This window comes from Myxocyprinus asiaticus, chromosome 5, assembly GCF_019703515.2.
Source record: "Myxocyprinus asiaticus isolate MX2 ecotype Aquarium Trade chromosome 5, UBuf_Myxa_2, whole genome shotgun sequence".
In the NCBI taxonomy this organism is placed as follows: domain Eukaryota; kingdom Metazoa; phylum Chordata; class Actinopteri; order Cypriniformes; family Catostomidae; genus Myxocyprinus; species Myxocyprinus asiaticus.
The window spans coordinates 18,637,807-18,652,110 of NC_059348.1; the positions used below are offsets into that span (position 1 = coordinate 18,637,807).

Genomic DNA, 14,304 nt, shown 5'->3' on the forward strand with positions numbered 1-14,304 from the left:
ACATCAGCATTTCTATTTTTATACCGTGGAAGGCTTTGTTTGGAAAATGTTAATAAAGCATAATTATTACATATTGTTTTGTTTTCTTTCCTAAGAAAGAAATAAATAAATTTTGTCACTAAAGAAAGCATATACAGTCAAATTTCCGCACTTTAAAAATCTGTGATTAATCGCGATTAACTATGAAAAATGATGCGATTAAGAAAATGTATTCAACTGACAGCACTAATTCAGACAGAATAAATGTATTTGCGAGCAAAATTTCTGTATGAAATATGGCTGTGTAATTTATTTAGAACACAGTGTGACCATCTATTCAAGTAATGTTAACAACAGACCTTATTTTACCCGGTCATCAAAAACCGCTATTCTAAAAAGCCATTGGAAATTCCAGAGGGAACCCATGGCTAATTAGACTTCATGGTTAGTCTACAAATTGGCATCATAAGGGTTACCTCCTGACTGGGGATACTGAGGTAGCCGCGGTGGGGTTTGAAGGCTTTGTGTGGTGGGCGGGAAAACATCCTGTTTCTGCTGAAGCTCTGGCCGAATACAGGCTGCAGAAGGAAGTACGGCTTCTCTGAGTAATTCATCACCACCAGAAACAGAGACACTACGATGATCAGACTGCTCACTATCACGGACTTCCTCTATGAGGGAGAGAAGAACAGAAAACATATTGTCATTAAGTCTTTCTGTTCATGCTCATGGGCCAAATAATTGACAAGCTAGCGGACAGGGAATGAAATACTGTCAGAACAGAACTGGCAAGTTCACTGCAAGACTGCTTAAGCTAAACGGGTTCATAACAACATACAAAAGAAACCCTGCAATGTAAGCAAATAGTGTGAATTCACAACATATTCCTGGGACTAGTTGCTGTACTTTTACTGTAATTTTTACAGTAGTTATTCTAAAATGTATTACAATTAAATGACAACTTTAAACTGTGTAAACTTCAATGTAAAATCACAATGATTAGCTGTGTCTGCATTTCAGTAATCTCTTGTATATTTCCAGATTAAGTGTAATAGTGTGATGCCCACCATGCCATGTTATCACTTAAGTTCCAAGCAAGCACAAATAAATTAAGTAGCATTTTTTTTTTCTGTAACATCTTGGAAAATCTTGCCAATTTTTAGTCTGCGTGCTCACAGTAAAGGACAATGGGAACAGAATTGTACCAAATCAATAATATCTTAATAACACACAAAGCAAGATTTCGTCCACAAAACTTGTCCTTAAGGCCTAAGCAGTATAAAAATAAAAATAAATCCACCTTTCCACATCACAATATAACATAAGTTGTATGCAGTATACATTGTAGACATTCAACTTTTTTTTCTTTTTTTTTGTGGGATTTAGAAGATGTCTGTTAGCTTTGAGCTCATCAACATAATAGTGTACTCCTCAAAGTCTACAATTCCCTAACTGATAACTATCAGTAATTAAAACATTTTTACACAAAATCGAAAAATGCATTTATTTCAGAGATGATACTTGAAACTTTTATAATTGCACAATGCATACTGTTTCAAGTACTACTTTATTTTATTGCACAGTATGTAGTAAGCATTGTTTACAGCAATGATTGCGCCGGGCTGTGATGTTCACACTGGCTATTTTGTTTGCCAAACCTTTTCATGGGATCTTTAATTTTAACAGTAAAAATTGACAAATTTGCAATTATATGAAGCATAACGGCATCTCTTCACATCATGCTCCATGCTATGTCTGTGTACTGCAATGTTTTAACACATTACAGGTGCATCTTCATGCAATGGAGACATAAAAGCAAAGCACCCTCTTTTGCTGCTAAGATGTGGATGTCTGTGTTCTTTGATGTGGTTTGATGGACTGAAATTTGCCATCTAAAAATGGAATTGTGTTGGGAATAATAAGGTGGCTGTCAGCAAACCTGTCTGAGCCAGTGGGGCTCAAATCAGGCACATCAAACATCTCAGGGAGAGTGTCTGGCTTTACACTTCACAGGAAGAGATCAAACATTAGTTGATACCAAAGAAATGACCATTTAAAGCTCAGACTAAGATACTGCATTTCACAAATTGCAGAAATGTTACATCATTATCTTTGTGATGGTCTCACATTTCTGCCTTGCCATCAGGACCGGTACTAGGATGCCATCTTTGTGGGGAAATTGTGTGTTTGTCCTGGAGTGCTCAGACTACTAATTTAATGGCGTAACATGGCATAATTGTTAAGATCATAAGGCCTAATATAACTATATTATACAATTATTCCCCATATTAATAATATATTGAAATAAATAAACTGATAAACATTGTATATAATCATAAGATTGAAGTGAGCCCTGACAACATTATTCTTGGTATATTACCTCCATTACTATTAGATGGAGAGATCATAACATATAAGATTAAGAACCTACAATTTGACACACATGGGAACTGCTTCAAGAAATAATTATATAATATTTAATGATGACAATTCTTTCTATTTGACAGAAATGTAATAAGCAATTATACTGCCCTACAAAGGCAAAACACAAAATTGAGTAATGACTGAAACAGGTCTCTTATGATCTGTCTGGTGACAGAGGAGTTTGTCGAGTTATGTGAAAATGCAGTAACTACAAAATCCAAAATACTACAAAAACTACAAAATAATTCAAGCCATTTTTCTCAGTTTCATTGTTAGTTAATGAGTATACGGCCTAGGATACTAAAGGGTATTGATATTTTTACCAGTGAAACATGTTAAGTCATTTAGGGAAATATACAGGAATTTAGATGGATGCATGGATGGATGGATAGAAAGTAATGCCATGTCATGGTTATTTTCATGGCAAAAACAGAGTAGTTTAAAGTGCAATGACAAACAATAAACAAAAAATGATCACAGTATTGTAAAAGATGTAAGACACAAAGAGACAGACAGCACCTCTCAGCAACACCGAACTAACAACAAGGGAAACAGAAGCACACATCACGAAAATACTGTATCCAGCCATGGTCGCGAACGTATACTCTTCTGACCGTAAGCAAATAAGAACACGTTTGATGCAAGTGCACTACAACTGCTTTGTGATACTCTTTAATTACAGTCAATGGCAGGCACAAGCGCCAACTAGGCGCACAGACAAGGACTGTCCACGTGCTGAGAAAATCAGACTGTGCTGATGACGACATTTGCGTCACACGTATGCAAGCGATCAGCAATGCGAAAGTATACCGAAGTATACTTTGGCCTTTAGACCCGGCCATGCTTTTCATTGAGATCAACGGTGAATGCTACCAACTGATTTGTGCAATTTCTGCACCACTAGCATCACCAAACGGATTGCAAAAATAAGGATTTTGAAACAGGCTTCCGGAACACTCCCTACATTTGTCATTGGTTAGACAAACATATTTATTGAAGCATTAAAAAAAATGGATGCACCTTGAGTTACATTTTTAATATTTATCTTTTGGCAGAGTCTTTCTTACTAAAGTGACTTTAAATTACATTTTAATGTTTAAATCTGAAAAAGACCAAAGGTAAAACAGTAAAACAATTTTAAAACACTTTCTAATATCTCTGTTATATCTTGCAAATATCAGTTTCTTTGCTCACTGCCTTTGTTAAAAGGCTACAATAAGATTATGGACTGCAATTTGATTAGGATTTGACAAGCTTCCAAGTGTCTGAGTCATAGTAACTCCTGTGAGACTGTAAGCCCTAAAGCTCTTCAATACCCAACCAAGAAAGAGAGAAAGAAAGGAGGGGAAAAAACCATCCATCTGCTTGACCTCATCTGTTCTTATGGTAAGAAGGAATATTAAGAAAATATCCCTCCAACTTGATTTCAATCTCTGGTCACAAATCTTGGTGAAGCAATGTGTCAGATTTGGGGGTGATGTAAAGGCTTCGGGGAGAGCGAGGAAGTCTGAGAACTTCCATCAGCACAACATATGACTCATCTTATCATTGTATTATCCATCAGGGTTATCATCGCACAGGCCTTGTGTTCTGCACAATTTCACCCATTTTAGTGGAGAGGAATTACTTAGAAGCAGGCAGAAATAGAAAGAGTGACGAAATAAGAGCACAAGAGAGAAAAGGAGAGGGAGAGAGGGAGAGAGAGAGAGAGAGAGAGGACAACAGTGCCATCATGATAAGACTATTACTACACTCAATATAAAAGTGAGCAGATACAATCCAATTATGGACAACAGAGTGACCAGTGACCACCAATAAAAAAAAAAGGTCTGATATTATATTTTATATATATATATATACTTTTTATTTGTACATATTTTTACTAAAGACAATATACAAATCATACATCAAAGAGAGAAAAAATAGAAAAATAGAAGGAAACTAAAAAATATATAATAATAATAAATGTTATTTATAGGTGCCTTTCAAGACTCTCAAGGACACCTTACAGACATAATTAAGTTTACAATAAGAGAACATCAAAGATAAATAAAAATCTAAAATCACAAATAAAAAATTAGCATTATCATAGGAATAAATACCTTCATAAATAAGAGTTATTTGTAGTAAGCTAATTTAAAAAGGTGGGTTTTGAGGAGGGACCTGAAAGTGGAAAGACGATCACAATTACGGATATTTGGCAGTAAAGAGTTCCAGAGTCGTGGAGCAGCACTGCTAAAGGATCTGGACCCCATAGAACCGAAGGTATCACAAGGGAGAGAGAGGAACAGGATCTAAGAGTGCGGGTAGGAAAATATATATGAAGAAGATCGAGAAGATAGGAAGGTGCTAGGCTATGAAAAGCCTTGAAGGTCAATAACAGAATTTTGTAATCAATACAAAATTTAACAGGAAGCCAGTGAAGTTGTTGGAGAATAGGTGTTATATGGACAGAGTTAGGGGTTTGTGAAATAATCTGTGCAGCTGAGTTTTGTACCAGCTGTAATTTATGCTGAAGGCTAGAAGGGAATTACAATAATCCAAGCGGGACGTGACCAGAGCATGTATGAGAGTGGCAGTGCTGTGAGTTGAGAGGGAAAGGCGAAGACAATTTATGTTGCGCAAGTGGAAATAAGCAGACCAGGTAATATTAATTACATGTGCTTCAAAAGAAAGAGTGCTATCCAGAATGACACCCAGACTCTTAACTTTCAAACAGGGAAGGACAGTGGAATTGTCAATGATCAGAGCAAAACTTTTTGATTTGGCAAGATTAGATTTAGTACCTATAAGAAGAACCTCAGTTTTATTACTACTGAGTTTGAGAGAGTTACAAGAAAACCATGATTGTATTTCAAGTAAACAGTTATGAAGGGAAGACGGTGGGATTGAAGAATTTGGCGTGGTGGACAGATAGAGCTGGGTGTCATCTGCATATTAGTGAAAGTGGATTCCAAATTTCCTAAAAATATAGCCAAGAGGTAGAAGATAGGTTATAAATAATAAAGGGCCCAAGACAGATCCCTGTGGAACACCAGTAGTAACTGGAGAGCACTGTGAACGACAATATTTCAATTTAACGAAGTGCGACCAGAGAGATAAGATTTAAACCAAGTAAGAGAAGTGCCGCTAATACCAATGGATACTAATCTCTCTAAGAGTATGAGATAGTGTCAAAGACTGCACTTAAATCAAGAAGAATGAGCAAACTTGACTGGAACTGTTCATAAAGGTTATTAGTTAGAACAGTGGTTCCCAAACTTTTTACAGTGGCATACACCTTCAAACATTCAACAACCTTTCGTGTACCCCCTCTCTAATGCATAGATAAAATTCACACAAGGTAATTTGAAAATATGTCTGTTTAACACAGTTATCTTTGTAAAACAACTCCCATATATTAAACATGTTATATTACATGTTTTGTACATGTTATATTAATCATATACATACTGAATAAATGGCTTACTGATTGAGATGGGTATGCTAGATATGATATAACTGCATAACTTTAAAACTCCCCCCTCATCGCATCACGGTATGCAAGATTAGCGTTCGGTTCTGTGCCTGGATATGTGCATCATTGCCGAATTCGAGCATTGCGGGCATGTATTTGTGCAATTGTGCGGTCAGCTCAAGGTGGTTTTTTATGTCACATTTGACACTGTTAGCAAGGTTGAGGTCATTTGCTGAAAAAACATCATGCAACAATGTAAAAACAGGTCTCTAGCATGCAAATAAATGTGAGTGAAAATTACTGCATGTGAATGTGTTAAATTATTTGGTGGCACTGAATGTCTGATACCTGTCATCAATGCTTTTGAACTTACACCATCAGAAACAAAACTCCTTATGCATCTAATTAGACCTTAAATACAAATTACGCTTTAAACTGCAGGAAAAAAAAAAAACTAAACTAAAATTGTGGATGACTGACATGTGCGAGTCTGGTAAAACAGTGAAGTATTTTACTTGCTATCACTAAGCTACGTCACCTAGCAGTGTGCTGGGCTGGCGAAAAAAGATACTTGTGTGACGCACGACGCATGAGTAGATGCATTTTTTTAACCGCAAAAGATAGGGTTATTTCACTGTATATTTTTCTGACCTTTATGACACAACCATGTGGTGTTTCTACACTAAAGGGCACACAAAATTCTTTTTGCCAGTGAGAAATACATGAGCTGGGTTTGAATGTTATTTTAGACTGTGATGAAATTGAAAGAACGGTAAATCTCAGAATGTTATTTGCGTCCCCCATTGTCACCTCACATACCCCCAGTTTGGGAAACACTGAGTTAGAAGATGTGTGTGGACCTGAGAAGCAACTATCCTTTCTAAAATGTTTGAAAGAAATGGTAAATTGGAGATAGGTCGGTAATTTTCAAGTATTTGTGGGTCTGAACCAGGTTTCTTCAGTATAGGACTAATCACAGCAGTTTTAAAAGATGACGGGACACACCCAGAAATAAGAGATGAGTGAATAATTTTAGTTATAATGGGGAGTAGGGAGGGTAAACAAGCTTTAACCAAATATGTGGGAAGGGGATCTAGTTGAGGAGTAGATGATTTGGAATTAAGAATAGAATTGGATATTTCAATATCTATATCTGTCGGGAGATCGAAACTCATAAGAAAAGTTTGGGGAAGTTCATGAGAGATTGGATAAAGTGAACTACAAGCTACATTACTCATGGCATTCAATTGCTGGTGAATGTTAGAGATTTTATCCTTAAAAAAGGTCAGAAAAGTGTTACAATAAGCTGTAGATTGCATGTGAGCTGGAAGAGTGTCAGGGGACCGAAGAAAGTTATTTACAGTAGAGAAGAGAGTTCTAGTATTGCCCTCAGCAGTCCTAATTAGATTAGTATAATGGTCAGATTTTGCCTTAAGAAGAGATTCCTTATATAATAACATAAGGTCATCATACATGCTTTTGTGGATATTAAGACCGGTTTTGATATGAAGACATTCTAAGCAATGACCATGGGCTAAGTTGACGTAATTCAGAGCTGTACCAAGGTGCAGAATGAGAAAAAGAAACAGTACAGGGTATTTAGAAGACTGTCGTTGTAATATATATATATATATATATATATATATATATATATATATATATATATATATATAATGTTATATATTATATATATGTAATATTTATATATATATATATATATATATATATATATATATATATATATATATATATATATATATATATAAAGAAAACAGGATGTTAGTTTCAATAACCATATATTTTCAAACATATTTCATAAATAATATGTATAATTCATTCATTTACATGTACTATTTTATTTCAAATAAAAAAAGAAAGTTAAAACATCACATCTTCGTTTTAAGTATTAAATGAGATAAGACATCTTACCTCATATTTAATTAAATTATTATGTCCAAAAAATTAAAATCAAGGATCAGAAGAAAACAGTCTACCTATTACATTTATAAAATAAATATTTTTGAGCAAATCCCATATATGTTAACATTCCAGACTTTTATTATTATTATTATTATTATTAATAATAATAATAATTAAGCTGTTTTAAGCTGGTCTCCCAGCCTGGCCAGGCCGATCTTCAGTTGGTCTAGCTGGTCTCCCAGCTTGGTTCAGCAGGAACTCAGCCTGACCAGCTAAAGAAGGGGTGGGCAACAATTTTGGTAAAGGGACCACATCGGGCTTTAAGTAGTGCATAGGGGGCCACATTGGATTCCTTTTGAGATACAATGTTCTGCAATGATTTGGTTTTTGTATCTTTTAAGCCCAGAAATAGTTGTGTACTTAATTTTCTGAAGTGTATATGTGACTAAAAGACTATTCTGCAATTGCCTGAAGTATTGTATTGCTCTACAAAGGTAGATACTTTTCTATCAGGCATTAAAAATTGAATAAAGGCTGAGCTTATAAATGATTTATTTTACCATCTCTACTTCTCTGTTAATTTATTATTGAATTTAACACTCTCTACATCAGAATGAATGTTTATTGCAAAGCGGTACTTATTTTATTCTCAAAACATTACTCGTTTTCACGCTAAAAGGGTCATGATGCAGGTCTCGTCAATGGTTTGACTTTCCATTCAGCACACAACTGAATAAAACAGGTTGCATGACTATGATAAATGATTACTGCAAGAGACAGATTAACATACTGGTGCGAGGGGACTTCAACATTTCTAAATTGCACAAATACAAAATACATATACATATTCGTCACCGCTTGCTTTTGCTCGCGTCTCAATAATTACCCCTCCGCACGTCAATGATGCCGAGAACTACTTTTATATTTAATTTCATCACTGAGAAGGTTTACCTGCAAACTGAGCAGCACCAAACATAACAAGCAGCCTCAAGAATGGACACAGAGTGGCCGTACAACACTTTTCCTTGAGCAGAATATTGCACTAGACATCGTCAAGTTTGTTCAAAGGGGAAAGCGAGAGATAGAAAGAGCGCACTCACGTGCATGGTTGCCAGACTGCACAAAATAAGTATAACATTAGGCGGAATATTTCCAATTTGGGGTGTTGCGTCTCTTATCTGGCAACCCTGAGCATGTTAAACGCTTATGGAGGTGTGTTAGGTCCCAATGCAAGTTAACTGAAATATCCAATGAAACAAAAAACGCTTTTAGGATAAATGAACGGGCCACATTAAACCATGTGGAGGGCAGGATCTGGCCCGCAGGCCGTATGTCGCACAGGTCTGAGCTAAAGTGTGCCCAAAACCCTTTTAAAACCAGCCATAAGACCAGCCTTAAATCATCTTAAGTTGGTTTAAGCTATTCTTTAGCAGGATGAACACTATGCTACCATAAGGAAGCTATAACAGACAATTTTACAGGAGGAAAAGAATGATAGTATAACGGAAAATTAGATTTTTACAATTTCTTAAGAAAATCTGAATTGTGCTTGCCTGTGCAAAACATGCCATCATGTTGCACCACAAGATTTGTGAATGGTTGCTAGGGTGTTGCTATATGGTTGCTAGGGTGTTCTGAGTGGTTTTTAGCACATTGCTATGTGTTTTGCTAGAGTATTCATATTGGGTGGTTGCTAGGGTGTGGCTATGTGGTTGCTAAGGTGTTCTGAGTGTTATTTTAGTGTGCTGCAATAATGTTGCTATAGAGTTTTGCCTGGTTGCTAATGTTTTGCTAGGGTGTTTCCTTGTGGTTGCAAGAGCATTGCTACAGAAAGGTGTTTGAGTGGTTTTTAGTGCGTTGCTATGTGGTTTCTGGGTTATTCTAGGTGGTTGCTAGGGCATTACTATCGTGTTCTGGGTGGTTGCTAGGTGGTTGCTCAATGGCCACAGTCAAAAGAGCCAACCATCAAGTATGTTATAGGATGCTATGATGTTCTAAGTGTTTTTTTTTTTTGCTAAGTGGTTCATTTTGGGTGGTTGCTAGGGTGTAGCTTTTTTTTACTAAGGTGTTCTGAGTGTTTTTTAATGTGTTTCTCTGTGGTTGCTATGGTTTACTGGATGGTTGCTAAGGCATTGTTATGCGGTTGCTAGGGAGTTTCCTAGTGGTTGCTAGGGCAATGATACTTTAAGGTGGTTTTAATTGCATTGCTATGCTGTTGCTGAGCTTATCTAGGTGGTTTCTAGGGTGTTGCTATATTGTTCTGGGTGGAAGCTTATTGGCTAATGTAAAAAAAAGCCCCACCACAAAGTCTTTATGGTATTATGGTCCCTATGATATGTCTTGGGTCCCGTCAAAAATGTAAATCTAAGGGGGTTTTTTTATCACGCGATTTCTCATTCACCACAAAAATCAAGTCAAGTTCAGGCTTTGCTATTTTTAAAAAGTGAAGATTAAGTTCTTGGTGAAAATCACTGTAGATTTTTTTGTTGAATTAACATGAGGCCTTGTGCCAACTGCCAACCAATAGAAGTATCCATTACATTCTCTGCGAGAAACCATTTCCCCTTTCAAGGGATCACCACTCCAATCTCACAGCCAGTATATAAAGAGGGACCATAAAATTCAAGGTTCCTCTCCAGGACTGGACACTGAGCTGGAAACATTCTGCTTCTTTTTATGAAGCTTTTTTACAACTGTCTCTGACAGAGAATTTTACAGTGCTAGAGGTTGCAGCTGACACTGTGGCTAACAAAGCTTTCTCTGTGCTCAGGGCTATTTCTAAAGTCACGACCAGACTAATTTCAACAAGTATTGATCTCTGGCCACAGACTGAGCACTGGGCATCACAGCAATCCCATACACTGACTAGAATCATTCTGGCAGCCTAGTATGTATGTGTGATAGAGTGAGAGAGAGAAACTGGATTTCTCCCAGATATAAGGTGGGAAATTAACACATCTGGGAAGCAAAAACATAGGTGCCATGCTGAGACACATGCTAATAATGCATGAGGATTGCTGATATTGTGAAATATTTAAGTGCTTCAAGTACAAATTTGCTAATACTAAGCAACTAGCTGATGAGAATCACATTTCACAAGATTACTGGAGATGTGAGGTAAATCTCAAGTTGCTAGAGAAACCTACTGAAATGGCTTAGCAAACATCACTATATTATTATTGATCATATAGGGTAAGGATTTGAACAAAGCCCTAAGTATTAGCCTAAACTTTAATGCATAATTTATACTGCGTTGTTTGTAAGATACATGAATGACACATCAATTTGTGTGACTTGTTGTGGGGAGATGTCCTATTACTTTTCTAAATAGTCAGACAAAAGATTTTCAGTCAGATGATAAAATGTGCATAAAAATCCCATAGACTTAAGAAGGGACTGGAGATATATCCAGGGACCAGACTAGAGGGTGGGCTCTTATTGGACCAGTAAGTAACCACCTAACAATGAACCCAGAACCCCTTAACAACACCCTAGCAACCACCCAGAACACTCCTGCAACCATCAAGAACACTCCAGAACCAGCCAGAACTCCCTAGCAACAACCTAGCAACCACCCAGAATACCCTAGCAACAACCAAAACACTCCAGCAACCACCCAGAACTCCCTAGCCACACTGTAGCAACCATCCAGAACACCCTAGCAACCACCCAAAAACTCAAACAATCACCCAGAACTCCCTATCCACACCCTTGCAACCACCCAGAACATCCTAGCAACACCCTAACAATTACCCAAAACACTCCAGCAACCACCCAGAACTCCCTAGCCACACCCTTGCAAACACCAAGCACATCCCAGCATCCACCAAAAACACTCCTGCAACCACCCAGAACACCCCAACAACCACCCAGAACACCCTAGCAACCACCCAGAACAGCAACCGCACAGTTTTGCCTGGGTAAAGGCCATAGTATACTTCTGTTGTCCACGTTGCTGATCCCACAGTATGTGTGAGGCAAATTTCATCATCAGCACAGTTTGAGATTTTCTCAGTACACAGACAGTACTCAGCTGTGTGCATCGTCTTCGCATGCGCCTGCCATTGACTGTACTAAAAAAGTGTAACTAAGCAGTCATAGTGCACATGCGTCAAACGTGTTCCATCAAAAGAGAAACGCGGTCGACAGGACCTACCCATGCCTTAAACATCATTCACATTTTCTTAAAAAAATTTACAAATACAGTTCAATTTGCTTTTGCCTTTACAACCTCTGTCACTATTTTGGCCTATGTAAGTGTAACAGTAGCCAGCTGGTACGTGCTGTGCAGTATGTCTAAACCTCACTCCCCTGGCCCCAAGAGGTGCACTAGCGACTGACGTTAGAGGCTATAGCCTTTAGCCTCCTCCTTAGCGAATGTGAAAGTGATTTGTTTCTCACCCACACCTGTCATATCACTTTAGAAGACATTGATTTAACCACTGGAGTCTTACTGATTACTTTTATGCTGATTTATGTGATTTGTGGGCGTAAAAATTTGGCACCCATTCACTTGCATTGTACAGCCCAAAAGAACCGAGAAGTTCTTCTAAAAATCTTCATTTGAGTTCAGCAGATGAAAGAAAGTCATACACATCTGGGATGGTATGTAAGGGTGAGTAAATGATGAGAGAATTTTCATTTTTGGGAGAACTATTTATAACACTAGTCATGTTTGACTATATTCAGACTTTTTTTAATTTTTACAATATGGTAAAAACAATATGGAACCTTACTTGTGACTGAGAACCAGGGACTAAAAACGGTTCAAGGAACGATAACGACTAAAAACGGTTCAAGGAACGATAACGAAAACAGAAAACGAACAACATTTTTAACAGAATGTAACCGAAAACTGGAACAATGTGATTTGCAATCATTCTGGAGTGAAAATGTTATTTTTAAATTCTGCTAACCGGTTATAACCGGTTAATTTTGTTCCGATCATTTTTTATTTTTTTTTAAATTAAGCTAAAGGCCAAAGGGTTTATCACAGTAAAATTTTGGAACTACACCACTTCATGTGCCCGAAAAAATTAAACGTGATCCTGAAGGAAACTGCTGCATCACACATTTCTTTGCCTTATCGCCCGTTGTGGATGTTGCATTCTGTGAATGAAGAGCTTTTTAACAACTATGTATAAATACTACATATACATGCACAGCTAATCCAGATACAAGGAAAACATTATTAGATGTAAAAAGTACATTTCTCAGATGTTTCCAAGTCTTCACTGAATTATTGTTAGATATGATGCATTAATACAGATTTGATGCTGTCTGGTTTTGACTCCGAAGCAGATCTGTAAATAAAATTATACTTAACTGTTAATTAACTGCTTGTTGGGGGCCTGGGTAGCTCAGCGAGTATTGACGCTGACTACCACCCCTGGAGTTGTGAGTTCAAATCCAGGGCACGCTGAGAGACTCCAGCCAGGTCTCCTAAGCAACCAAATTGGCCCAGTTGCTAGGGAGGGTAGAGTCACATGGGGTAACCTCCTTGTGGTCGCTATAATGTGGTTCGGTCGCGTGGTGAGTTGTGCGTGGATGGCGTGAAGACTCCACACGTGCTATGTCTCCGCAGTAACGCGCTCAACAAGTCACGTGATAAGATGCGCGGGTTGATGGTCTCAGACGTGGAGGCAACTGAGATTCGTCCTCTGCTACCCGGATTGAGGCGAGTCACTACGTCATCACGAGAACTTGGAGTGCATTGGGAATTTCCAAATTGGGGAGAAAAAGGGATAAAATCAAATAACTGCTTTATGATTGTTTTTTTTTTTTTTTTTTTGCTTAATTTGGTGAGGCAAGTGGCTTATTTTGGACTCGTTTTTCCAGACCAGGTTGCTTGTTTCTCTTGCGAGATCTGGCAACACTGCAATTGGTATTTCACCAACCCCTTGGAGTAGATTACTGTCATTTTAAAAATAACTTTATCCGTTCTTTTATTTTGTTCTAACCGGTAACGAAAAAATAACATTTTTGCTCAGAACAAACCGAAGTAGAAAACATTTAGTTTTTAGTCCCTCCTGAGAACAGATTTGTATTATTATATGGGGATTCGAGGATTTACCATGGACGTTTTTGAAAAACGGAGGGGAAAATTTAACCATAGAATGGATCAATTTCAAATTCATCAAACGGATGAAAATGATGGATAAAAATGACAGAACTGGGTATTATCGCTATGTCTCTTATGGTTTACAGTCAATAAAATAACTTTCTCTGATCGTGTCACTGCCTCGCAACTCTACTCTTAATAAAGCATGGGAGAGATGACGCTGATGCGATAGCAATCTAAAAGACAATAAGCATAAAGGAATCCGGTTCTGAGGTAGAGGAAAAAATATTCAGCGCTATCTATGCCTGACTGTTTTACTAAGTTATGACAAAAAAAATCATAGCAAATAAATTCATGCATATGACATTTGGAAATAACAATATTTTAGTTTAGTCATAAAAAAAAAAAAAGAGACTGGAATGTAAAAGTCTTGAGTTTTGAGAGCAAAAAACATCCAAAGTTG

At 37.3% G+C, this 14,304-nt stretch overlaps 1 protein-coding gene across 1 annotated transcript in view; it reads right to left on the reverse strand.

The window, feature by feature from the left end:
• LOC127440346 (alpha-N-acetylgalactosaminide alpha-2,6-sialyltransferase 3-like) overlaps window positions 1-14,304 on the reverse strand; it is a 141,359-nt gene that overhangs the window by 104,301 nt on the left and 22,754 nt on the right. The window contains exon 2 of the mRNA XM_051696885.1: window positions 456-650. Within this exon, the coding sequence (XP_051552845.1) occupies window positions 456-650 (195 nt within the window). The remainder of the gene's footprint in view (window positions 1-455; window positions 651-14,304) is intronic.